This window comes from Cervus elaphus, chromosome 10 (assembly GCF_910594005.1).
Source record: "Cervus elaphus chromosome 10, mCerEla1.1, whole genome shotgun sequence".
Classification (NCBI taxonomy): domain Eukaryota; kingdom Metazoa; phylum Chordata; class Mammalia; order Artiodactyla; family Cervidae; genus Cervus; species Cervus elaphus.
The window spans coordinates 15975616-15999214 of record NC_057824.1 but is presented as its reverse complement, the minus strand read 5'-3'; the positions used below and the strand labels follow the sequence as shown (position 1 = coordinate 15999214).

General features: G+C 60.3%; 3 protein-coding genes across 10 annotated transcripts in view; 2 read left to right on the top strand and 1 right to left on the bottom strand.

Moving 5' to 3' along the window:
- IFT140 (intraflagellar transport 140) overlaps positions 1 to 1842 on the top strand; it is a 54158-nt gene extending 52316 nt beyond the window's left edge. For all 6 annotated transcript variants that reach the window (XM_043915851.1, XM_043915853.1, XM_043915850.1 and 3 more), the window contains one exon: positions 1130 to 1842. In XM_043915851.1, coding sequence (XP_043771786.1) covers positions 1130 to 1336 — 207 coding nt within the window. In that variant the 3' untranslated portion in view covers positions 1337 to 1842. The remainder of the gene's footprint in view (positions 1 to 1129) is intronic.
- Positions 668 to 12645, bottom strand: TELO2 (telomere maintenance 2). 3 transcript variants are annotated; one of them, XM_043915855.1, is made up of 21 exons: positions 12261 to 12645; positions 11234 to 11569; positions 10461 to 10738; positions 8952 to 9020; positions 8656 to 8803; positions 7770 to 7872; positions 7582 to 7650; positions 7305 to 7446; positions 7085 to 7221; positions 6316 to 6395; positions 6022 to 6123; positions 5758 to 5846; positions 5580 to 5671; positions 5350 to 5466; positions 5170 to 5241; positions 4231 to 4395; positions 3840 to 3934; positions 3305 to 3404; positions 3092 to 3156; positions 2835 to 2950; positions 668 to 2299 (listed from the first exon to the last, which is right to left on the bottom strand). In XM_043915855.1, the coding sequence occupies exons 2-21, from the start codon at positions 11566 to 11568 to the stop codon at positions 2193 to 2195; spliced, it is 2481 nt and encodes an 826-aa protein (XP_043771790.1). In that variant the 5' UTR covers position 11569; positions 12261 to 12645; the 3' UTR covers positions 668 to 2192. The 3 variants fall into 3 exon arrangements, with proteins under 3 accessions (XP_043771790.1, XP_043771789.1, XP_043771791.1); XM_043915854.1 differs by having other exon boundaries at positions 12394 to 12645; XM_043915856.1 differs by having other exon boundaries at positions 3840 to 3931; positions 12394 to 12644.
- A 5607-nt stretch (positions 12646 to 18252) lies between these two features.
- PTX4 (pentraxin 4) lies at positions 18253 to 23330 on the top strand. The gene is made up of 4 exons (XM_043915626.1): positions 18253 to 18337; positions 18621 to 18784; positions 19360 to 19984; positions 21335 to 23330. Exons 1-4 carry the CDS (start codon positions 18253 to 18255, stop codon positions 21973 to 21975), a joined length of 1515 nt encoding a protein of 504 aa, XP_043771561.1. The 3' UTR covers positions 21976 to 23330.
- The last annotated feature ends 269 nt before the right edge of the window (positions 23331 to 23599 follow it).

Here is a 23599-nt window from a genome sequence, read left to right as displayed (position 1 = left end):
CTCCCAGCCCGAAACCCGCAGCTGCCCAACCACCTCCACCCTCGCTGGGCCAGGCCTCTAACCACAGTGCCCACCAGCCTGGCCTGGGCCTCCTGTGCGCCCAGCACAGCTCCTGGCCCGCAGCCGGCACTCGGCAGACATGAGGGATGGCCCTGGTGCCCAACACTGCCTCCCCGTCATCGGGGAGTCTGGGCACCTGTATGCTGCACCCCTCGTCCCTCCAAATAGCCTAGCTTATCTCACAATCTTTGTTTATCTCTCCCAATTATATCTGAGATGACTGCTCTAGAATTGTGTCATCTGGAAGAAATGCTCAGATGTGACCATCATTTCCTCATAAAGTCAGAGTTCCTGGAAACTTTGTTCACATCCTGAATTGATTCTTAGTGAACCCACACAAGCCACGTGAGGCCCCTCATGCTCGCGTGTGACCCTCCCCGCAGGGGCGCAGGTGGAGCAGGTATAAGCATGTCCATCTTGCCTCAGACTGCCCCCCCCCGAGCTCCTGGGTGGCCCCCATGCCCCCCAGATTCCCACTTGGCAGAACCAGAAGAGGCCCCATAGGAAATACCAGCCCCTGGCCAAGGACCACACACACACAAGACTCACTAACCACAGGGCCGACTGACTGCGCTAGACTGGACGCCTGGTCAAACTACACAAGACAAACCTTTTTTTAAATTTATTTGGCTGCACCAGCACACAAGACCTCCCTCGCATCACGTGGGATCTGTCACTGTGGCTGACGGACCCTCGTTGCAGCTTACGGCTCCGTAGTCATAGTGTGAAGGCCAGTAGTTGGGGCACAAGAGCAGACAAACCGTGTGTGTGTAAACTGTGTTGCCCTCCCCCCCAGTGAATGAAGCGTGTGAATCCTTTCCCAGGGTCCCCCGTGAGCATCCAGGGGGGCCCACCCTCCACGGCCGTGGCCCCAGACACAAGATCCTGCTGTCGGCCTGCCCACAGGACTCCTCCCAGGGAAGGTCACAGCACTGGCCCCAGAGCCCCGGCCACCGCCACGCTTGGGAAGGTCACGAGGTCCCCGGAGCCCCGTCCTCTGCTGCCCACTCTGACCGCGGCCGGGCCCTTGTTCTGTGCGCTGACCGTCTTGGCTGCCCTCTGTCCCCAGGCCTACAAGTACCTGGAGGAGATGCGGCGGCGGCTGCCCTCCGCCAACATGTCCTACTACGTGAGCCAGCACATCGTGGACGCCGTGCACCAGGGCCTGGGGCTCCCTCTGACCTGCGAGGCGCCCGAGCGCATGCGGCACAACAGCGTGGAGGAGCACAAGGGGGCGGACGAGGAGGTGGCCGAGGAGGTGGAGAGCGGGCCCTGAGCCGCGGCCGGGCTCTGGGACCCGCCCGCCTCTCCCGGAGGGGAGCCCAACGTCCCTGTCGAGCTCTGTGCCCGAGTCCACAGACAGAGCTGCAGGAAGACATGCTGGCCTGTCTGGCGGGTGTCGGGGGTGTCTCTAAGCCACCCCTCTGAGTCCCTGATCCTTGCCGAGGTGGTTTTAGCCCTTTTGCAGTCAAGGGAGTAGGTTTATTTTCTCCATGACGTTCCCCGACTACAGGGTGTGAAGCCTAAGAAGCTGAGGTATCTCCCAGCACCCACACGGGTCGCCCAGCAGCACGTCTGACTGGTTCCTGCAGCACAGCCCGTCCTGACACAGGGTGGCGGCAGATGGCACTGGCTGTGGCCTGAGGCTCTGTGCCTCCCGACTGCGCCTTCCGTCACCAACTCCCACCGCGAGGGGCTGTCAGGGGCTGCCTCACCCTCTCCCACCCTCAGCCCCACATCTATTTGCTGAAATTCTCCAAATAAAGCCTATTTTCTCAAGGGCCCGCGTCCCCTTCCTGGCCCCATTTTCGCGTCTCCCCATCTGCGCACAAGGGTCCCTGCCCAAGAGAGAACCATCTGCCCCCTCTCGCGCTTCATTCCGGTGTTCTCAACGCCCCGGTCTGTGGTCCGCACAGAGGCCAGGCTGAGCCATGGCTCCCCGCTCCTGCCCAGCGGCCGTCCTACAGCCCGAATCCAGAGCCGCAGCGGCCACATCCCAGTGCCAGGCCGTGGGGGGCGGCGCCCGAGGCCCTGGTGGACGTCTGAGCCGAGCCACAGGCACTCCAGCCTGCAACAGGCGCCCTGCTCCTCCAGCGACGTGCCTCCCGGGCTCGAGGGTCAGGGGTCGGGGCCTAAGGAGAGGAGAGTGGGAGGAGCCTGTCGCGGAGCTTCTCCAGCAGCAGCAGCGCCTTCACCGCCAGCAGCCGGCAGTCCTCGTCCGCGTCCTGCTCCGCCACATCTGCGAAGACAGAAAGGAATGCACGCAGTGTCAGGGCACCGGGCTCAGCCTGCACGTCACCTGGAAGCAGCCCAGATGCGGGGCACCTGGGCTGGGAGCCCAGCCCGGGAGGTGCCTCAGCCGCTGCGCGAGGACGGCTGGAAAACCAGCCAAAGACCCGACAGGCTGGGCTGTAGGAGCTGGTGGCCTCGTGGGGGCAGGTGGGCAGAGAAAGGCCGTCATCAGAACCCCCTGAGCTGTGAGCCCCGCAGGTGCACACGGGCACAGCGTGCTGAGGGCCGTGGCTCAAGTGCCCACAGGCAGAGGTCATGCTATCCACAGGGGAATTTTTAAAAAGAACATATGACCCGGCAGGGGGCTGGCGGGGGGGCGGCAGGACACCAGTAATCTCACAGAGGGCGAACCCGTCCAGCCTGGATACAAGCACTGCCCCAACGTTCCCCACAGGGTGCCCTGAAGTAACCGACCATGTCCTGCTGCCCACAGGCTGATGGCCCCCTCAGCCTCACCACCTCGGCCCTGGCCTGGCACCCACCTGCCAGCCAGGACCGGGCCTCCAGAAGTTCGTCCGGCAGGTCCGCCAGCAGCCGCTCGGCTGGCACGCTGAGAAGGACGGAGGAGATGGCGGACAGCAGGCCCCGGCGCACGTAGCTGCCAAGAAGACAGAGGCCGAGCTGCGAGGAGCTGCCGCGCAGTGCTGCCCACCCCAGCCCGGCCCACCTGCCACTGTCCACAACCCACAGGATCCAAGACCCCCCCCACCCGACTGCCCTCAGCCCTGCGGCCACTCACGCGTCCCCATGGAAACGAAGAGCCCACACGAACTCCAGCAGGGCCTTGCCCATGGGCACAGCCACCTGCAACAGGCACACCAGTGGGCAGGGGTCCAGGTGCCAGCGGCTCCCGCCGCAGGGCCCACAAGGCCCAACACGCCCACCCCAAGGCAAGGGCAGCGGGGCCAGGAGGCCGGGGCGGCCTCCCAGGGCTGGGTCGTCAGGTGCTCACCACGGTGTTCACAGCCAGATACATCAGGGCCCCTAAGGTGTGGGCCAGTCTCCCGAGGACCAGCTGGTCATCTCCCAAAAGGTCAAAGGTCACCACAGGCCTACAACACAGAACCCAGCAATGGTGCCGGCCAGGCGCTCAGGCCTGGCTCCCCGACCTCCTGGGCCACAGAGGGACCCCAGGCCTGGACGGCCCTCCTCACCTCCTCACCCCACATGCTGCCCAGAGCCACAAGGGGGAGGCAGTGGACAGACGCCCCATCACTCTGCAGGGCCACCTGGTCAAGCCCAGCCTGGGGCAGGAAGCCAGGACGAGGAGGTACATGGGGGTGGCTGTGCTGAGACACCAGGGAGGCTCTGGCCCAGCCCTGCCATGAGCCCAGCATCTGTGACAGATATCCTGATGCTCTATCGTCACTTACGCTACGAACAACCACAGCCAAGGTCCTGACCCTGCTGAGCCCACCTCAGCCCCCAGCCTGGGAGCATCCAGGGCTTCTGTTCCCCAAACCACAGGCTCTAGAAAATGCCCTCACCTGTCGAAACGCTGAAGGAGGGGGAAGAAGAAGTAACCAGCCACTGCGTTGAATTCATTTGGGCCAGCGGCTGCTGCCCACCCCGCAGAGCCCTGCTAAACACACGTGCACTCAAGGCCCCGTGGATACACGGGGACCCTCGGGAGGGCTGGTCACCCCCCACCCCGGTGAGGACGAGAACGTCTCCAGACGTGGCCCCGTGTCGCGCCCGGCGGCCAACCGCTGCTGCTGAACCTCGGGGCTGTTCTCCTAGCCTTACAGCCCCTTCAGCCTGATGCCCTGTGGCATGCGTCCACCACCAAAACCCTCCCTCCCTCCCTGGGGCACGAGTGGGCACTGCGCCCGCGGGGCAGAGGCCCCGTCTGGGAGGCCACGCCGGGGCCCAGCTGACCTTGCAGAACCGCCGGGTCTTGCGTCTGACGCGCTCCTCCACCACCGCCTGCCAGGCCGGGACTGCAGCCACACTGGGCTGGGAGCCGGGCCCTGGGGAGCCCTGCTGGGCAGCCCTCCTGAGGCGCCCGGGCCGGGACAGCTCCTGGGCAGCCAGGGCCAGGACCTAGAGGAGAGGAAACCCGGGGCAGCTGCCACCCCGCTGGGGAAGGACGACAGTTTCCAAATTCAAGGTGAGGTGGACCGTGGAGGGCCCAGCGGTCCCCGTGGGGAGGTTCCGGGAGCCCTGCGGCAAGTCAGATCTGGTCCTGCAGGTGCACTCCGCTTTGTGGGGGGCAGGTGGGCGCTCCCTGATGAGGAGCCCAGGCCCCGGTCACTTCTCCCAAAGCCCACCCAGTCCTGCCACCCCCATCTCGTGGGCAAAGGGAAGAGAGCTCTGACCTAGGGAAAGCGCCACCATCCCCGGCACCTCCAGAGCCTTCCCGTCCCCGCAGACGGAACTCTGCCCTGGGGAACACGGACTCCTGCCCCTCCCCACCCGTCCATTTTCTGTGTAAGTCAGATCATATACTGTTTGTCCTTTGGAGTCTGACTTACTTCACTGAGCATCATGTCAGAATTTTCTTCCTGTTTCAAGCCAAGTCATGCTCCACTGTGTGAACATACCCCATTTTCCTTATCATAAAACTGAATTTATGACGTGTGCATCACAACTCAGTGAAGCCGTTATTTAACACAAAGGATGCAGCCCCCAAGGCCATGCTGTGTCAGCACCAGACAGACACTGGTCCCAGCTTCTCACGCCAGCGACAGGGGCTGGGGAGGCCTCTGGTCCCTCCACGAAGATTCTGGCAAACACCTGCCCCGTCCCCCTCCAGGGCTCTGCGCCAGGCCTGCCAGTGCTGCTCTGATGGGGGAGGGCAGAGGCCTGGGCACTTACGTCCAGAATGTCCATGCGCTGCCGGAGGCTGTAGTTGAGGGCATAGAACTGCACGGCCAGGTACTCCGCCACCTAGGCCGGGCGGGCAGGAGGCGGCTGAGGGCCACGACCCCGGAGGGGGCCCCCTGTGCAGCCCCCACCGGGGCCACGACCCATGCTCCGCACAGTGCGAGGACTCACCCGTGCCGGGTCCGTGACTGTGACGGCCACCAGCGCCCTCTGGCGCAGCCCCTCGAACCCCGCTACGGCCGTCTTCTCCTCCAGGTGCAGCAGCACCTTGGCCAGCTCCAGGCTCACCTGCCCACGGGGTCAAGGGTCAAGATGCATGATCGTAGGGGCCCCGCCGCTCCCCCGACACCAGCAGAGGCCCGGGCGCTCCCTGCCGACACCTGTCCGGCCTGCATGCTCACCTCCCGGGTGGCGGCTGGGCTCTTGAGGACCAGGCCTTCCAGGGCCTGCAGGGCCGCCTCCCAGCGCTCCCAGTCCTCAGATGCGGTCAGAGCTGCAGAGAGGCCCCCATGGCCCGAGTGAGGCGGGGCGGGTGGGCAGGCTGGGCAGGGGGCGGGAGACCCGGGACACAGGACGCACCTTCCAGGCAGTCCCGCACGTACGCGGGCGTCTTGCTGTTCCTCTGCTCCTTGTCCCCCGACATGTCGTAGGGGACCAGCTCATCATCACTGAGGAGGACGCACAGGCACTCGGTCCCACCGGTCCTGGGCCCCCCAGAGCCTGCGGGCTGATTTCCCCGTGGGAGGAGGACTCGAGGGACAGAGGGAGCCAGCGCCGTGGGGCCCACATCCCAAGATGGTCCTGCCAGGGCCTTCATGCCCTCCCTCGTGGGGCCGCCCCTACCTGTCCAGCTCGGAGTCGGAGCCCTCCCGCCCAGCCTGGGGGCCACCACCATCCACCGTCTCTTGGTCATGAGACTCCCCACCGACGGGAGCCACAGGCAGGCTTTGGAAACAAAAAAGGAACCCTCAGGGCTGCCCCGTGAGACTCGTCCCAGATCCCGCGCCTCCTGGGGAACACTCGCTACGCCCCTGCCTGCATCTCAGCTTGTCTCAGCCAGGACAGGTCAGGAGTAGCAGGTGTGAAGGAGCTGCCTGCCGGGCCCACCATGCCCAGAGCTCCGAGTGGGACCCTCACCCTTCCTCTGAGGGGCCGTCAGGCGCCGGCCAGGGTGCAGCCAAGGCCAATATCTCTCGGGTCAATTCGTCCTCTTCATACTGCAACGAAGATGAGCTGGAGTCAGTGGGACGGGTGCAGCAGGGGCAGCACCGTGGGGACCCTCTGAAGCCCCCATCACAGCTTGAGGTCTGCACGGCCAGCCAGCCAGCTGCCCCTCAAGAGCAACTAGGTTTCCCTCCGCAGAGGGTGGCACCAGGGGCTGGAGGGTCTGGGCGTCTCCAGGGACGGGGCAGATGGGGCCCCGTTTCCCAGGATGTCCGGGGGCTCGGTGGATGGAGGGGCCTGAAAGGGCTCTGTCCTGAGAGTCCCCTGGGGGCTTGTGCAGGGACACCAGGGCACAGATGCTCCGCGGCCTGGACCCCGGCAGGCGGGCAGTGACTGGGGCAGGATTAACGGCGTCTCTGGGAGGGCCCAGCGGGCGGGCAGTGATGGGTGGGAGAGACGGCGGCTCTGGGAGGGCCCAGCGGGCGGGCAGTGACGGGCGGGAGAGATGGCGGCTCTGGGAGGGCCCAGCGGGCAGTGACTGGGGCGGGAGAGACGGCGTCTCTGGGAGGGCCCAGCGGGCGGGCAGTGATGGGCGGGAGAGATGGCGGCTCTGGGAGGGCCCAGCGGGCGGGCAGTGACAGGCAGGAGAGATGGCGGCTCTGGGAGGGCCCAGCGGGCGGGCAGTGATGGGTGGGAGTGACGGCAGCCCTGGGAGGGCCTAGCGGGCAGTGCCCGTGCTCACCTGGAACTTCAGGGAAGGCCCCTTGGGGTGCAGCCGGGCGCTGGCCACCTCGGCCACAGTCATGCCCAGGCGGCGCACGGGGGGCAGGCTGCTGTCCAGGCGGTTCTTCACTCCGTCCATCAGGCTGGCCAGCAGCTCTGGAAGCACCAAGCCACGGGGCTGAGCTGGGGGCGGGGTGGGGGGGTGCCAGGGTGGGGGATGGGGCGCCCCGGGCGCTCACCGTCCCGGCAGGCCCGGAGCTCCGCCTCCCCCAGGTGTGCTAGGCAGATGAGCACGGCCTTGCTGACGTAGCACTGCTGCTCCAGGGGCGCGTGGCGGATGGCGCTGCTGCTGCCCCACGTCTCCAGGAGCTCCTTCAGCGCCTGGCGGGTGGCGGGTGCAGCCTGTCAGACACCCCACCCCCTCCTCGCAGTGTCCCCGCCAGCCCCCAAGAGGCTCCAGCCAGCGCCCTACACCCCCGGCAGGAACACACTCCCTGGGGGTCAGGGGTCCCTTACCTGCACGAGGAGCGGGCGCCGCTGGCTGTCCATGGCCAGATACCCCAGCAGGCTCTGCAGCACAGGCGTCTGCGACACAGCCAGGCTCGCATCACCGTCTGCAGACAGACACCGCCTGCCCGGCCAGGGAGCCCGGGGGCAGGAGGGTCCAGGGAGCCGAGCGCAGGTCCCGCCCCGCCGGCCCTCACCGAGCAACTGTACTGCAGGAACAGCAGCTTCCGTGTCATCACAAACTGGGCCTTCTTGCTCTTTGTCACCAGGTTCCCCAGCAGCCGTGAGAGGACCTCTGGCCTGTGAGGCATGGCAGGGTGAGAGGGAAAAGCAGGACTCAGAATTCCCTGTATCCGCGCTGACCACTGGGGGGCCGAGGAGGCGCCCCAGCCTCGAGTCAGTGCTGACCCTCCCTCCTCCCAGTAACTGTGGAGACTGCAGAGCCCAGTGCTGGACACAGAGGACATCCCTCCCTGCCCCGATGTGTCCAGGTGAAATGCTCTATTCAGGCAGGGTAGCCAGCTTTCTCTGGGCAGGGCCAGGCACATGGCCCACTGGGCTCTGTAGATGCCACAGCCAGGAGCAGCCACGGCAGGTAGGTCCACAACTGAGCGTGGCTGTGCGCCAATAAAACTTTATTTGTAAAAGCACAGGGTGAGCCACAAAGGCTATAGTTTGCAGTCTCTGATCTAGACTAAGAGACCCCTGCTTCCTTCAAGTGAGAGACCAGCACTCTCTCCCATGGCTTCCATGAGAGCCCCCGGGCATGGTCACCAGGCAGGATGGAGCCGCGGGCCCAGCACCCTCCTGCAGGACTTCAGTTTTCTGAGCACAGGGACCTTCCGGTGTAGAGAAGACAGAGGTGCAGACAGAGGGGCCTGACTCGGCCACCAGGAGTGAGGAGGGATGGGCATTTGCATGACTGAACTCCAAGAAAGGACCAGTCACCAGATGGAGGGGCCCCCACCCAGGTGCCATGGCGCTGACCACACAGAGACGGGCAGGCCAGGTGCCCTCTGGATCCCCACCACCCGCCCTTCTGGGAGAGGAGCGTCTGCAGCAGGAAGATGCCTCACTTCTTACCCCGGGGCGGCCTCCACGAGCCCCTTCAGCACGGCCTCCATGGCCCGGTCAGGCACACACTCCACCAGGCGCCAGCAGACCCGCTGCCAGAGGCAGTTGCCCTGGGTCAGCACCGTCAGCCGGGGCACCAGCACACCCAGGATCTCCTCTGAGGAGAAGAGAAGGGTGCCCTGAGCCCGGGTCCCACGGGGAGTCCAGTGGCTGCAGCCAAGCCCCATCCAGCAGGGCCAGGCCCAGACGAGTGCACCACCCCTCCCGGGACACATCGCAGCCTCTCCCACAGCAGGGACACTCACTCTGTCTCCCGTGGACGCAGGCTTTGCCCAGGACCTGAGACAGAAAGGAGACGGAGCAGTCCAAGCCACCTGGGATGGGAGGAGGAGGCGATGAGACCACCAGTGTGCACCCGGCCTCGCAGGGACAGACCTGGCTCCTGGCAGGGGGATCCCGCATCGTAAAACCGCCAACTCGTTCAGTCTAACTCCAGCCCCACCAGCATTGTTTCCAAGTCAAAGAGCCAATGAAAATAACATCAAAAAGCATCATGTTCACTTGCTTCATCGTTACGGTGATCCCACAAAGCAGGGACCATGTGGGGCGCTGGGAGAGGCCGCAGCTGCCCCAGAAGAGCCGCGTGACGGGGCCAAGCAGGAGACAGACAGCCCCGCGTGCGACGGGAACACGGCGTCCGCGATCTACAGATGGGCGTCCGGGAGTGAGTGAATTCAACCCGGCCACACAGCGGGAGAGGCGGGGGGTGGGGGGGTGGGGGGGGGTGGAGATGTGTTCCAGACACGTCAGCCCCAAGGACCCAACACTCAGGTCCATTTCTCTCAGCAGACCCGTGAGGACCAGGTCAGCTGTGGACACAAGTCCGGGATGGCAGCTCACACCAGAGGGAAAGTCAGACAGCAGGACAGGGGCCACTCTAACCACTTCTCAGGTCAAGATGGCGGCTGCGATACTAAACAGGGTGAGACGGCGACCTGGAAGCGGCCCAGAAAAGCAGCACCTGAGGCCAGAGCTGCTCCAGAGCCGTGAGGGGGCGGGGCAGAGCTGTGGGGGCGGGGCGGAGCTGGGAGTGGGCGGGGCCGAGCTGGGAAGGGGCGGGGTGAGCTGCCGGGAGGTCCAGAGATAGGCTTAGGGTAACAGCATCACTCAGCTGCTCAGTTCAGACAAGATGGGAGAGCGAGGTGAGGGTCTCCGGCCAGGGCTGGGGCAGCGCAGGGGCCAGGCCGCAGGGAAAGAGGGCCTCATTCTGGGGAGGGCCAATGCCCACCCTCACTTGGACTGACACGACCCCAGCTTCTACTGGCTCCCAGACCACAGGACCACACAGGTGGGGAAGCCAGGTTCCTGCTGCTCCAGAGAGGGTGGGCAGGATGCTGCCCCATTGCCCTGGGCACAGGAAGCTCCCTCAGAGTTGGCCCCCAGCACAGCCCCCACCCGCCAGAGACCCGAGGCCCTCCACCCGCAAGGACAGGGACACGGGGACCTCGGCCGGCAGCCACCTCAGATGGACCCTCTTCACATCACTGCTCTTTAGTTTCCAGACCTCAGACGTTCCCTTATTCTGAGTGGGGGGGCCAGACACACACACAAGGACTTCAGGGCCAGTTCCATCTCCACGGCAAGCCAAGCCGGGCCGAAACTTCACAGGTGGGTTGCTGCAGCCCCAGACAGACCATAACGTCCGACCTGCCCGTGGCACTGCCCAGAGGTGGCAGAGTCCCTGGAGGCCAGAGAGGGCGGGCGGGACAGAGCGGATGCCGGCCCAAGGAGGCTGTCAGAAGAGGGGCCCTCACCTCGGAGAGAGTCCACCACAGCCTGCAGCACCCGCAGGACCTCCTCGCCCAGCAGAGGGAAGTAGTTCTGAGGGAAGAAGGCGGCCAGCGTCTCTCGCTGCAGACGGTTGCCCAGGCGATCGGGAAGGCCCACCACCCTGGTGAGAAGGGTCTCCTGGAGCAGGCGGGAGGCCGGCCCTGCCTGCTGCCCACACTGCCCCTCCATCACAGCGGCCATCCTGCCTCCACTCAGGAACCTGGCCAGCAGCCGTGCCATCTTCATCAGACGGAAGCTGGGGCTAAACCGAGAGTAGGTGTGAGCAGCCTCGCTTCCTGAGCACCCTCCATACCTTGGGATCCCTGGACACGCCCCCTCCCGTCCCACCGCAGGGAACCGAAACCAGCATCCCCTCAGGGCGCTTGATGCTGAGGTAGGGGGTTTGCTGGGGTGCCTCACGATGAGCTGGGAGCCACAGAGTGAAGGAGAGGGCTCCCCTGGAGGATGGCCACGCCCCACTGCCTGCTTAGACCACTTAAGCCAGGAGCTGTCCCGTGGGCCCACCTGGCCATGGGTGTGACCATTCCTGCGGCCCCCCTCGCCCACACGGCAGGACAGAGGGCCTGTCCATTGCAGAGATTAATGCAACCCTCTTTTAGTTCAGCGTTCCGACATGCTCTGCTTTTACTTTCTCACTTCTAAGGATGCTGAACTGTCACATAGTTTGGAGAACCCACTGGCTCGAAATCCTCCAGATGTTACAAGCGACTCCATAATCAGAGCCAGCCCCACTCACCTGGCAGCACCCTCAATGGACTCCATCAGCACCAGGAAGGCTTGGTCAGCTGGGCCCTCCAGGAAGAAGCTGGCCCACAGCTCCTCCAACTGGCCATCAGGCAGCAGGTCCAGCCAGTCAGGGCTCAGCTTGCCAACCAGACATCTGAGAACAGTGGCAAAGTGGGTCCTGCTAAACTCCTCCTGCTCCCCAGGGGGGGCTTGGGTCTCCGTTTCACCAAGGTACCGCCTCAGGGACTGCAGCGTGGAGACGATGTGGCCCCCATCCTCAGATGAAGAAAGGATGTGAACAGCCTCCTGGACTTCCAGGCGGACAGCAGAGGCCACAGGATCCATCCTGGGGGTCACAGGAAAGGTGTGTTAGAAGTCCCAGGGGCCGTCATCCTCCACATGGGACTTGGTCTTGGATAAGGGAGCATTTTTCACACACTCTCAGGAAGCCCACCCTCAGGCCCCCAGGACCCGGTTCCTCTTCACCCCTGCTGGCACCCAGCAGTATCCTCCCCTCCCCTCAGCAGCTGTGGCTTTCTCCACCAAGAGCCATTCCTTGGCCTGAGGCTCTGCAGTAGGGTACCCAGGCCGCAGGAACCCGTGTCTGGGGCCTCCTTTATATGTCACAACTGGGGGCTGCTACTTTTTCGTCCCTAGTGTGTGGTGGGAGCCAGGGACTCTGGTAAACATCCCACATGTGGGGTGCAGGACAGCCTCACCACAGGGAAGCATCCACACCCAGATGTCAACAGTGCTGAGTCTGGGAGGCCCACCTGCGGTTCACCCTGCCAAGCCCCTCCCTGCCCAGAAGCCATCAGCATCACTGACAGTGACAGTGGGGCCAGGCGCCCCTGCAGCCCGAGCGCCATGAGGTCGGCAGCTGTCTGACACCAGTGCACCCAGCCACTAGATCGGGACCCACGGAGTGTCCCCCCGAGCCTGGGCCTCCCCGCTCGGCCCGGCGCACGCGGGCTCCCGCTCGCGGCGTGCAGAGCCGCCAGCGACCGCCCGGCTCGGCGCCCGCGCCCCGAGCCCACCTAGTGGCGCAGCGGGCAGGGGCCACGTGGGGCCGGCGGGGTCCTCGGGGAGCCGGACGGGGCGTCGGGACGCGCGGGGGTCTCGGGGCAGAAGGGGCGTCAAGAAGGACCGGGATCGCCGGGAGGGGCGTACCCTCGAGCCCGCCGAGTTGCAGTGGTGCGCCACGGCTCCGCTCGCTCCGCCAATGCCGACCGGTCGCCGATTCGCCACGGCCCCCGAGGCCCGCTCAGCGCTCAGTTCGAAGCCCAGCTCACGTAGCCGCACAGCAAGGACTCTCGGGGCCTAAAGAGATGGCGCTGAATATCTGAGCTCCGGACGAGGGTTCCCGCAGGTTGCCGGTGACGAATCTACCGCCAACTGGCGAGCCGGAAGAGGCGTGGGACGGGCGGCCGCATCTGCGCCTGCGCGGGCGCAGGGGCTTGGCGTGTCCGAGCGGGCGGGGCTTCTGTGGGCGGGGTGGTTTTCTCTGTGCTGAGCCGCAAGTGGCTCGGGACCTAGCTGCTTCGCGCCTGCAGGCCTTCGCTCTGCCACCGCGTGCATCTTCCCAGGGTGACCTCCTCCCTCCCTCCGCCCGAGAGCCCCGTTTCTCTCCTGAGCCCACACGTGCGCACCCTACACACAAGCTCCTACTGAGCCCCGATCGCGTGTGCGGCCTCGCTGCCCGCCTTGAGGCAGGGCCCGGACTAGGAAGCAGTCGCAACGGAGGTGACTTCGGGTGCTGATGGGTATCCTGGGGGAGGGGCGGCAACATTCAGCACGGTAGCCCCCAGCCACCAGGCCAGTTCCTTGGTCGCACTGTCCACGTGTCAAGGGCTAGATAGCCACCTGCCACAACTCACAGCACAGATAAAGGACCTTCCATCTTGGCAGAACGTCCTATGGTGACCTTGGGGAGTGGCGAAGTTCTGGCAAGATCTTCAGCCCAGGAGGTGTTGAAGGGAAACCTGGGAAACAGTTATAAATTCAACATACGTCAACTGAATGCCTGCTGTGCCAGCAGGCACTCTTGTAGAGCAGAGACTGAAGCAAAGTTTGTGTCCACATGTCAAGGAGACAGTAGAGTACAGGTACAATAGCTGTTGTCTTTCAGCTACTAAGTCATGCCTGACTCTGTGACCCCAGGCTCCCCTGTCCTTCGGTATCTCCCAGAGTTTGCTCAGATTCATGTCCATTGAGTCAATGATGCTGTCTAACCATCTCATCCTCTGCTGCCCTCTTCTCTTTTCCCTTCAATCTTTGCCAGCATCAGAGTCTTTTCCAATGAGTCAGCTCTTCGCATCAGGTGGCCAAAGAATTAATAGTACAATATATCAGATAGCAAATAGTGGTAAGAAAAATTGGGTGGGGTAAGAAAATGAGTGCCCTAAGAGCCAGTTCAGTCGCTCAGTTGTGTCCAGCTCTTTGCGACCCCATGGACTGCAGCACGTGAGGCTTCCCTGTCCATCACCAACTCCCGGAGTTTACTCAAACTCCTGTCCATCGAGTCGGTGATGCATTCCAACCATCTCATCCTCTGTCGATCCCGTTTCCTCCTGCCTTCAATCTTTTCCAGCATCAGGGTCTTTTCAAATGAGTCAGTTCTTTGCATCAGGTGGCCAAAGTATTGCAGTTTCAGCTTCTGCATCGGTTCTTCTAATGAATATTGACTGGTTTTATCTCCTTGTAATCCAAGGGACTCTCAAGAGTCTTCTCCAACACCACAGTTCAAAAGCATCTATTCTTCAGTGCTCAGCTTTCTTTATAATCCAACTCTAACAACCATACATGACCACTAGAAAAACCATAGCTTTGACTAGACCGACCTTTGTCAGCAAAGTAATGTCTCTGCTTTTTAATATGCTGTCTAGGTTGGTCATGGCTTTTCTTCCAAGGAGCAAGCATCTTTTAATTTCACGGCTGCAGTCACCATCTGCAGTGACTTTGGAGCCCAAGAAAATAAAAGTCTCTCACTTTTTCCGTTGTTTCCCCATCTATTTGCCATGAAATGATGGGACTGGATGCCATGATCTTAGTTTTCTGAATGTTGAGTTTTTGTTTTTTTGTGAGTCTAAATCAAACATTTTTAAAATTTATTCATTTTTTAATTGAAGGATAATTGCTTTACAGAATTTTGTTGTTTTCTATCAAACCTCAGTATGAATCAGCCGTAAGTATACATGTATCCCCTCCCTTTTGGACCTCCCTCCCCACCCCACCACTCTAGGTTGATACAAATCCCCTGTTTGAGTTTCCTGAGCCATACAGCCAATTCCTGTGGGCTATCTATTTTACATATGGTAATGTAAGTTTCCATGTTACTCTTTCCATACATAAATGTTGAGTTTTAAGCCAGCTTTTTCACTTTCCTCTTACACTTTCATCAAGAGGGGTCTACCCAGGGTGCAGTTAGGAGAGTGTACGGTAGGGGGCAACCGTGGATACAGAAAGCCCAGAGAGGCAGCCGGTGTGAGAACAGCCAGGGGTCAGGTGATGAGAAGGGGCTCACCTGGGGGAGACCAGATGGGTTGGATGTGGGTGCGAAGGAGGGAGGAGGAGAGGATGCTGCCTTGCTGGGACTCTCTGCCCCTTCCTCGCAGGCAGCTTCTGGACTACAGCCCTCATTCCTGGCTCCTACAGCTGCTTCCTTCTCCCTCTATCCCCACATTTTTCTGAATCCTGTCACTCAGTAACGTCTCAAGAGACGGCACAGAGGATAAATTTCTTAACCCTTTGCATATCTGAAAAATGATTTTATCCTTTGCTCCAGGTAGATTCACATTTGAGCTATTCATAGATACACAATTTTTTTCCATTTATTTTTATTAGTTGGAGGCTAATTACTTTACAATATTGTAGTGGTTTTTGCCATACATTGACATGAATCAGCCATGGATTTACATGTGTTCCCCATCCTGAACCCCCCTCCCACCTCCCTCCCCATAGATACACAATTTATCAGTATTATTCTCTAACCATCTGAGCTAACTGGCCATTCCAACTGCTCTGTTTTGTTCAAGATTTATTTACATTCTGCGATGCTGCACTCAGGCTTTTTCTGGTTGCCTCGAACAGGGGCTACTCTTTGTTGCATTGTGCAGGCTTCTCACTGCGGTGGCTTTTCTCATTGCGGGGCACGGGCTCTGGGTGGGCTGATTTCAGTGGTTGCACCTCTTGGGCTCTAGAGTCCTGGCTCAATAGTTGCTCAGGGCATGTGAGATCTTCCCGGACCAGGGATCGAATGGTGTCCCTCGAGTTGCAAGATGGATTGTTAACCAGTGGACCACCAGGGAAGCCCTGCTCAGTTTTAAATGAAAATCATTTCATTCAGAGTCATCAAGTTTTGACCCCTGTCTTTGGCAGCCAGCCTTGCTGCTGAGGTGGCCAACAGCCCTCTGGGGGAGCCTCAATCCACAGGTGACCAGGTTTTTTCCTCTGACACTTTTAGAATCTTCTTCTCATCTGTGGTGTCTGACACTTAAAGATAAGCCTTGTAGTTGTCCCTTGGCCTGGGGCTCTCTGCCACGAGGTCTTCAAATGATGGATGCCCTTGTCTGCAGCAGCTTCACAGATTATCCTCCTAGTGATTCCTTCCCCCCTTCCCTGTAGTCTCACGCTCTGTAGTGTCTTTTCACTGGACTGAGATCAATCTAGTGTTTTGGCTCTTCTTTTCCATCTCTTTGCCTTTTTGCCTATTTTCTGACCAACTGCTTTAACTTTGCCTTTTAATTTTTCTATTCTACTTATTTATTTATTTGCATTTTACGTTATTACTTCTTTGTATCTTGGAAAATTGTGCTTTTCATTTCCAGGAGCAGCTTCTTCCTTTCTGATTATTCCTTTTCCCACAGCATCCATTTCTTGCCTTGTGGACACAAAGCTTTTCTTGTCTTTCTGAAGGTGTTCTTTAGATTACTTTTGAGCCTTTCCTTGGCCCTCTGCATTGTCTCCTGGTTCCTTTTCTGTTTGGGCAGATTTCTGTCTCCCCTGTGGTTGGAAGTTCATTTGGTGGAGTGCAGGAAGCTCTTGCCCATGATGTTAGTAAGAGCAGGTTTTCTGCCTGGACTGAAGAAGCTCCCTCCTTCCTCCTGCCTGGGGGCAGGTGCCTGGGGAAGGTCCCTGTCTGCTGCTCTCCAGAAGCTGGCAGAACCCTCAGATTCCCACAGTCCAATAGGTAGATACTTACTTCAATACCATGTTGTTAGTTTCACCCTTAAAATGAGTGCATCTTATGATATATATTTTTTCCACCATTTTTTTTTTAAAGAATGGATGATGAAAGAGAGTCAAAGGAAAACCCCTGTTTCTGCCTGGGGGCCTGCAAACCCAGAGTCTTTCTCCAAGGTGACACTGTCCAGTCAAACAATGACATGAGCTCCATATTTAATTTTGAATATTTTAGTAGTCTTAATAAAAAGTAGAAACAGTTGAAATTAATTTTTAAAACATTATTTTATTTAACCCAGTCCATCTAAAATATTATTACCATTTCAACATATAATCATACATAAAATCTGATGATTGAGGAAGCATTTCTCATTCCTTTTTTATACTAAATCCTGGGATCCAGGGTGCATTTTATACCTGCAGTGGATCTCCACCCAGTCTAGCCTCATGGGACGGGGGATTGGACATCACGGCTTCAGAGAACCAGCTGACCACGTCCTGGGGTTGGGCTGGTGGGCAGGAGCAGCCACCCAGCGCAGCAGGTGAGGGAGGAGGCAGGGGGCCGGCAATTCTGTATTCAGACTGACAAGAGTCTCTTCTCTCCAGTCTGCACACCGCCCCAGCCCCCTACCATCCCTGGACAGCCCCCAACCCCTCAAACCTCCCTGTAATGGACTGAATGGTAGCCGCCAAGAAACACATCCAAGTCCTAAGCCCTGTGTTTATAAATGTGAACTTATTTGGAAAAAGGGTCTTTGTGGATGTAACCAAGTTTCGGATCTCGAGATAAGATCACCCTGGATTATCTGGGTGGGCCCTAGATCCCATGACTGGTGTCCTTGTTGGACAGAAGAGGAGAGACACATGGGGGAGAAGGCCTTGTGAAGACGGAGCTGGGACTGGGGCGAGGCTGCCCCGGGAGCGGCAGGGGGATCCTCCCCGAGAGCCTTTGGGTCCAGGGTGGGCCTGCTGACCCCTCCACCACAGGCTTCCCGCTGCCAGAGCCGGGGGAGAATGAACTCCTGTGCCCGCCCCCCAGGGTAGTCACGGGGTGCAGCAGCCCCAGGACACAGACCCGCTCCCTGCCCGCCCGGGTCCCCTCTGCCCCTTCCTCTGCTCCCCGGGGCAGCTGCTGCATCTCTTCTCTTGCCCTGTGGCTCCTCCAGGCTGTGTCCTTTGGCTGCCATCAGAGTGACCCTGGGGAGAGAGAGGAGACCAGTTTCTGTGCCCGGTGCCTTGTTCACCTGGAAGTCTCCGCCTTGACCGTGGTTTTCTCCCGCTCCCTTCACTGGGTCAACACTGGCCATGGACCTGGCCCTGGAATGAGGTCTCTGCCGCCCGTTCACTTAGGCAGGCGGCCTGTGTTGTCTCCTGGGGCTGCTGTAACCAATGACCACAAATAGGGGAGCTTAAACAGCCACGCTTTCCCTGGCAGCCCTGGAGCCCGGAAGTCGGAGATCAGGGTGTTGGCAGGACCACGTTGCCCCCGAGGCTCCTGAGAGGGTCCTCAGCCCCCCGCCCTGCCCCCAGCTCCTTGTGTTCCTGGGGCAGCTCCACCCCAACCTTGGCCTTCGCCTTACACGGCCCTCTCCCCTGCGTGTCTTCTCTCTGTCTCAGGACACTTATCCTTGGACTTGGGACTCATACGGATGATCCAAGATGACCTCATCTCAAGATCCTTAATTGTATTTGCAAAGACCCTTTTCCCAAATAAGCTCTCATTTGCAGGCACCAGGGTTAGGCTGGGACCTACCACTCAGCCCACTTCACAGCCCAAGGCCCGAGATGAATTAACACAGCTCCCAATTCTGTTTCTATTGCCTCCTCCAAGGATGAGGGAGGGGCCTCATGGATCTGGATCCGCTGTGCACGGCAGACGGCTCTAAGGAGCCCCTGCCCCTGCCAGGGTCCCTGGGCTACCTCCACTTCTCTGGTGGGAACATGAGTCTGTGTGCTCCTGCTAAAGCAATCACCCTGCTCGAATCCGAGCCAGTTGGACCAGGCCTTGTACCCAGTAGACCTATTTTCCAAAGACGCTGCATCTGTTTTCAGCCTGTGTCCTTGGGAACCTCAAGTCTCCAGAGCGAATGCCTCTCATCAAGGTGGTGGGAGGCACCTGACTACCCGCCAGAGGGGAAGAAGGGAAGCCACCCCCGGGAGAGGCAAGCGAGCCTAGTGAAGGCCCAGCTCCAAGCAGACCGTCCTCCTGCATTCAGGGCGCCTCTCGCCCCTTCTCAGCATGGGCAGCCCGACGGGAAGAACCCTGCCTTTCTTGCTCATCCTTCTGCAAATATATCTACATGGAGCTTTGTCGCGAGCAACCAGCCCTGTGGGGCAACGAAAACCATTTTTTGAGAGGCTCCATAGACTAGAAGAGCAGGTAAGTGTACCTACTGTCTGGGGCGGTAGAGGTTTTTAATTGACAGCAGGCGAAGCAGAGATGATGCAGAAACAATGCTAAGTTTCTGTGCTCTGTGAGCTCAAAGTGGAGTTTGCAGTTTTTATGGGCTGACTTTTCACCTATGGTTGAAATAGCAAAACAGGTTTGGTGGGCTCCTTCTGAAGATAAGCCAGCTGTGTGTGAGGGTGGGCGGGCTTGGGGTGACCCCGAGGAGGGTACCCACAGGTGTGCTGGGGCCTGCTGGGCCTCGGGGCACCAGGTCTCAGGTCCCCCGTGGAGCAGAGACTCCTGTGTGGGGCCAGGGCTGGCTCTTAGGAGCCCAAGCCCTCCCCACTTTGATCCCCACACAAGCAGCCCGCCCTCACCAGGGGAGTGAAGAGTGTGGCTGCAGGAAGGGGTGGGAGCCGCCCGGGGGCCCTCGCCCCCTGCAGCGCAGGTCTGGGGTCATCCTGCAGCTGCGAGCTCAGCGCGGGGGAGCTGGTGGCGAAGGTCAGTCACCTCACCGAGCTGCCCTGAAGACCAAGCCCCCGGGGCCACCTGTGTCCTCTCCGCAGTTTCAGAGGTTCCAAGAGGTGACCCTGACGCACCTGCAGGGCATTGCCAGCCACTACAACCTGTCCTTCGACGTCGAGGCCCGGTTCCAGAGCCTGGCCCGTGAGAGCCGGGCCATGGCCCTGGCGCTCAACCAGTCGCAGGCGGCCATGCAGGGCGAGCTGGGCCACCTCCAGACCTGGGTGCGGAGGACGCAGCGCCGAGGCCAGAAGGTGGACCTCAGGCTGCTGGCCTTGAGTGCCGCCGTGAGCGAGGGCAGCGCACGGTGCGCCCGGGAGCAGGAGACACAGAGGGCCGCTATCTCCGGCCTGGCCCGGGATGTGCGGGCCCTGCAGGACACGCTGCTCCACCTGACGCCCCTCGTCCAGAGCCAGGGCGCCAGGCTGGCCGCTCTTGAGGGCCAGCTGCGTGTGGCCAGCCCCAGCCCCGCTGCCCCAAAGGTAACCCTGGCCCCATCTAGGCCATCGAACCGGAGCACCCCGCAGCTGCAGGGGGGCAGGCAGGCGTCCAGAGCTCCGTCTGAGCCCCGGGACCCACCTCTGGACTTCGCTGACCGTCTCCAGGGAGCACAAGAGCCCGTGGGTCTAGGCAAGCAGCAGGCGTGGCCCCCCGAGAGCCCAGGTGAGGGTAAGCACCACGCCTGCCCGCCCCCATCACTCTCCACCTCTCCCTTGGGGGCCTGCTTAGCCCTCAGTCCCTCATACCCCGACACGCCCCACCTTTGAAGAAAGGAACCGCCCAGGAGATGGCCTGCCTGCAGATCAGGCCGCCTGGCACACCCACGAGTGGGGTGCTGCCTGCGGGCAGTAAATCCCCACTCAGCGTTGGTGATCACACGGGTCAGGGCTGGCATCTTCAGCTGTCACCAGCAGGATCTTTCCTGCAGGGCCGGGGCCCCGGTCTGTAGCCCGTGGGGTCTGTGCCCACTCGTGGAGGGCCCCTGGCCTCTGCCACTTCACATCGCCAGCTTAGGGTTCTCCACCAGGGGCACCTGGGGTCGGGTCATCCCCAGCTGTAGGGGCCTCCAGGGCACCAAGAGGTGTTCGGCACCTCTCTGGCCTCCACCCGCCTTGAACTCTCAGCTGTGGCCCGGCTGCTCCCAGTCTGGCCTTGCAGCCCTCAGGGCGCATTAGTCTGGAGCAGGTCTCCCTCCATCTGCATGGCTCTGGGGGCCTCACCAGTAAGACTGAGCTGACTGGCTGACCTGCAGGGAATCAACAGGGCTCCCAGGAAAGCAGGGCTGTAAGTTTGGGGACCCCCAAAGTCCTGACAACCAAAACCGTCTGCAGGTGTTGTTGGATGTTCCCCGGGCACACAGGCATGTCCGTTGAGAACTGCTGCCCTGGATCATGACAGGAGCCCCCGCTTCTACCCTGGAGCTAGAAATGCAGGCTCCCCCCCGCCCCCGCCCCACCCACCCTCCTTCAGGCAGATTTGGGAGGAAGTCTGGTCAGCAGGATGATGCCGCCAAAGATGCCCACGTCCTGGCCCCAGCCCCTGTGGCTGCGTCACCTCACATGGCAAGAGGACTTACTAATGTGAAGTCCATCCAGCTCCCTGAGATGGGAGCTGATCCGACCTCATCCCAGGGTCCTCAGGAGAGGGGCTCAGCATCAGGGACAGCAATGTGAGTCAGGAGCAGAGGTCAGAGGGCAGCGAAGGGCTACTCCCTGGAGCCTCCAAAGGAACCAGCCCCACCCACACCGTGATCTTCAGCTCAGAGAGACCCGTGGGGACTTCTGACACCCAGATTGTGAGATGCTAACTTTGGGTTTTGTTTTGAGCTGCTGCATTTGTGGGGGGGGTTGTCCCAGCAGCCACGAGACACTCATCCCGGGCTCCCTGCTATGAGAAGCGCGGCTGGCCAGGTACCCTGGCGTCAGTCCTGCCATCTGGGAGACGGCACAGGTCACGTGAGGACAAGTGAGGCGCCGCCCCCGAGACGCAGGCTGACTCCCCTCCCTCGTCTGTTTCTAGTTTGCAACGTGGGCCCTGCACTCATCTTCCCAAACGCCTCCACCGCGAATGTGGGCTTCCTCCGCCCCGGTTTCATCACGGGTCTGCGGGCCCTGTCCATCTGCAGCTGGGTCCGCACGGCTGCGGAACATCTGGGCACCCTCCTGTCCTACGCCACTGAGGAAAATGACAACAAGCTGGTTCTGCACGGCCGCGACTCCCTGGCCCCCGGCTCTGTCCACTTTGTGATCGGAGACCCGGCCTTCAGGGAGCTGCCCCTCCAGCCACTGCTAGACGGCCAGTGGCACCACGTGTGTGTCATCTGGACGTCCATCCTGGGCAGGTACTGGCTCCACGTGGACCGAAGGCTCGTGGCCACCGGCTCCCGCTTCAGGGAGGGGTACGAGATCCCCCCAGGAGGGTCCCTTGTGCTAGGCCAGGAGCAAGACCGCGTCGGGGGCGGGTTTGACAGCTCGGAGGCCTTTGTGGGGAGCATGGCAGGCCTGGCCATATGGGACCGCGTGCTGGTCCCTGGGGAGATTTCAAACTTGGCCATGGGGAAGGCGCTCCCGACGGGTGCCATCCTGACGCTGGCCAATGCCACGTCGGTGGGCGGATTCGTGCAGAGGGTGAACTGCACCTGCCTACAGCTGTGTCCCTGAGGGCTCACCGTATACACAGCAGTGGCGCTCACACGGTGGCACCCCGAAACCCTGCACAGTCCATAGAGGGCCCCTACTCAGACTGAGGGGCAGGCTGCTGCCCCCGACCTGGACCAGGCTCACCTGCCCTCTAACACAGGAGGTGGGCATTCCATGGGGGGTGGGGGGCCGGCACAGGCAGAGCCGGGCCTCAGGGCCCCCAGGACTGCATTCTCCCCTTCACTGCAGTGTTCTCACAAACACCCCACTTTGTAGTATGACATCATTTCAGCACAACTGATCGGCCACAGGGCGGTGCTGGGCTCTAGCTCCACGCTTCCTGGGTGTGGGTTTGCGGCAGCCACAGGCTGGTTCCTGGAAAACTCTTTTCCTTGTGTTAGCTGCCGTGGTCCTCTCTCCATGAGGCTTGTGAGAGTTTCTGTTTGTCTGTTCCCTGTTCCAACATCTCTCATGAGAAGGGCCGGAGAGTCCATTTCCTGGCCCTGCAGCTCCTTCCCCCTGGGGGTCCATCAAGGTTCCTTGACACAGCTGGTGAGGCTACCAGAGCTGCTGGGAAGGGGGTTTGCAAAGGAAACAGGCTACTCAGAAACACACATTAAGGACGGGCAATGCTTTTACATACTATGAAATTCACCCATTCTTAGTGTAGAGTTCGAAGATTTGTAGTCAATCTGCTAAGTTTGCAACCATCACCATGATCCAGCTTTAGAACATTTACATTGTTCCCCCCACCCCCATAAAGACATCATGCCTGTTAGGGTCACTCCTGTCCCCACACAGCCCCTCCCCCAGCTCCGCACCCACTCTCCTGCTTTCGGTCTCTGGATTTGCCTGTTCTGGACGTTTCACATAAATGGACTCCTTCCCTGTGTGGTCCTCGGCGTCTGGCTCCTCTCACCGAGCATCGTGCTTTCCAGGTCTGTGTTGTAGCGTCTGTCTGCTGCATTCCATTGTGTAGCTGAATGACCTTCTGTCATAATGACCCATGTTTTGTTTATCCATTCATCAGTCGATGGAAACTTGGGTGGTTTCCAGTTGGGGGCCCCTGTGAATGAAGCCGCTGTGCACACCCTCCTCTGAGTCCTTGTATAGACACACATTTCTATTTCTCTTGAGCGGATACCTAACAGTGGAATTCCTGGGTTAAATGATAAAATCATGTTTAAACTTTCAAAAAAACCACCAAATTGTTTTCCAAAGTGACTGCATTGTTTTATATCCCCGCCGGCATTCTATGATTGGTTGCCATAACTCCACATTCGTGCCAGTACTGGGTATTGTTTTTAACAGCTTTCTTTTTTTTTTTAGAATTCTGAATCATGGCAAGTTAAAAAAGAAAAAATGCATTGACAGAACAGGTGTGGGGAATTCCCTGGCACTCCAGTGGTTAGGACTCAGCCCAGGAGAAAAAAAAAGAAAAAGAATCACTGTGATGTAAATTAATCCTTGCAAGATCTCAGAACCTGAAAGTTGATCTGTAGGCACAGAAAAGAGCAGCGTTGGGGTGTGGGTGGTGGGGGCGGCGGGCACGTCTGTTCATCTGTCGGAAAAGCTTAGAATCACTAAGTCTCGAAACAGGCCTGCTCCGTGGGCGGGGGTGGGGGTGGGGCGCTGAAATCAGTCC

What these genes read in the sequence shown, in the direction of transcription:
- PTX4 (XM_043915626.1), top strand. Translation starts at nt 18,253, where the DNA reads ATGGATCTGGATCCGCTGTGCACGGCAGACGGCTCTAAGGAGCCCCTG. An exon ending in TCCATAGACTAGAAGAGCAG is followed by an intron (nt 18,785 to 19,359) that starts GTAAGTGTACCT and finishes TCCTCTCCGCAG; the next exon opens with TTTCAGAGGTTCCAAGAGGT. An exon ending in CCCCGAGAGCCCAGGTGAGG is followed by an intron (nt 19,985 to 21,334) that starts GTAAGCACCACG and finishes GTCTGTTTCTAG; the next exon opens with TTTGCAACGTGGGCCCTGCA.
- TELO2 (XM_043915855.1), bottom strand. Translation starts at nt 11,568, where the DNA reads ATGGATCCTGTGGCCTCTGCTGTCCGCCTGGAAGTCCAGGAGGCTGTT. An exon ending in TGTGGTGGACTCTCTCCGAG is followed by an intron (nt 9,021 to 10,460) that starts GTGAGGGCCCCT and finishes CTCCCATCCCAG; the next exon opens with GTGGCTTGGACTGCTCCGTC. An exon ending in CTTCGTTTCCATGGGGACGC is followed by an intron (nt 2,951 to 3,091) that starts GTGAGTGGCCGC and finishes TCTTCTTGGCAG; the next exon opens with CTACGTGCGCCGGGGCCTGC.